A 1,560-nucleotide genomic window follows, 5' to 3' on the forward strand; every position below is an offset into this window, starting at 1 on the left:
GCGATTTGCCGTGACAATTATTTTATTGTGGGTCGGGTGGGGTTAGGGGCCTGGCATCAGCAGTTTGAGTCTATTTGCTTCAAGTGCAAATGTCTCCCAAGAAATCACGATTTCTCATTATCCCGGCTTGTTTTTATTTCTTAATCCAAACAGATCCGCGTGCACAATAGCAAAGAAAAAGTGGACGTTTCATTTTCATGCTTATGTTGGATTCGAGGAAGTTCTAACACGAAAATTCTGACCTTTTACGAATGAGGAGACTGAAGCTAAGTACAAGTCAAGTTGGAAATGCGCGTAAAAAATCGAGTCACCGCATATTTGTCGTTTCTGGACTTGAAAATACTGAGAAATAAAAGAATCTTTTTAGCCGTTGTAGAGAGGTGGCAAATAACATAGCTTTTGCTGTTCCTTTGCATTAAAGTACTTTATTCGGTACAGCGAAATGAAATGCACAATAGAATTAGGACGCGGGGATTTCATTCGTTAAGAGCTGTGCGCGATAACCCCTTTAGGGGAGATGCAAAACAAACTTGCAATCTCACGAACCTAAAATCTTGCAAAGGGTAAACATGACAAAGACAAATGCTAATGAAGGATGCTAAATAAATCAAATTTTTACACCTCAGTGATATGGAGATAAGCCGACTGAAACGTTAAATTGTTGCAAAATATCTTTGTAAATTGGTAGTGTAGCCATATGTGTCAAAATAAAGTGAGTTATTGGGTAACTACTCGGAATACTGAAAGGCATCCGAGTTATAATCTCGGTTGACTTTGTTGGGTGCAGCAAAATGGGCAATTACGAAAAATGCTGAAAGCAATTCACTTGACCCCTTGAGGCAATACATTTCACCTCCCTCTATAACGAAACTACTTTTCCCAACAACCGAACAACAAAACAGCCGTGACGTGTCAAGTGTCGTTGGAGGGGATCTCTGCGCGCGCGAGGCTTCAAACAGCCTCAATTCTTACAGAGTTTGATGAAAATCATGATTTATAACATGCAGTGGAGTAACCAAAGCCTTGGGAGCTGTGTTGGGGTTTCAGAGTGAAACTTTTCAAGTCGTTCGCCGATTTAGAAAACCAGCCCGTGTTCTTCGTGAAAGCTCAATAGCAGATAAAAAGTAAAAATGCTGGATTCAGTCTTCTGGAAATGTTATGAACAAGATAGTTAACCTAAATCTTGCACGTTCACAACATGATGAAATTGTCAGCAGTGGTACGTTAGAAATGCCCGAAATTTCTTTTTGTTTCAGCTGTTCATTGTACGAGCATCCTCCGCGGTGTCAATTTTATAATTATTTCACGGTCTTCATGTTAGTTACCTAGAGGGAGGTCACCGCATAATTCACAACACAGTTAATTTCGAAACTTACTGCTGGTAAGAGGAGGCAGGGCTAAATTTTACTTAGCCACATGAAATACAAGAATGGTTTTCACAAGTTTTCTCTCCCGCTACGCTAGTGTGGTTTATTCTTCCTTGGTCCACCGGTTTCACTTTGTATGTCACCCCTGCGTCGTGTAGATTAACGTTATTTCCGGTCCGACAACCTGTACCAA

The 1,560-nt window shown here is 40.6% G+C and overlaps 1 protein-coding gene across 1 annotated transcript in view; it reads left to right on the forward strand.

The window, feature by feature from the left end:
• LOC138014334 (low choriolytic enzyme-like) overlaps positions 1-375 on the forward strand; it is a 13,596-nt gene extending 13,221 nt beyond the window's left edge. The window contains exon 8 of the mRNA XM_068861392.1: positions 154-375. Coding sequence (XP_068717493.1) covers positions 154-255 — 102 coding nt within the window. The 3' untranslated portion in view covers positions 256-375. The remainder of the gene's footprint in view (positions 1-153) is intronic.
• Positions 376-1,560: the final 1,185 nt, after the last annotated feature.

This window comes from Montipora capricornis, chromosome 8, assembly GCF_036669925.1.
Source record: "Montipora capricornis isolate CH-2021 chromosome 8, ASM3666992v2, whole genome shotgun sequence".
NCBI lineage: Eukaryota > Metazoa > Cnidaria > Anthozoa > Scleractinia > Acroporidae > Montipora > Montipora capricornis.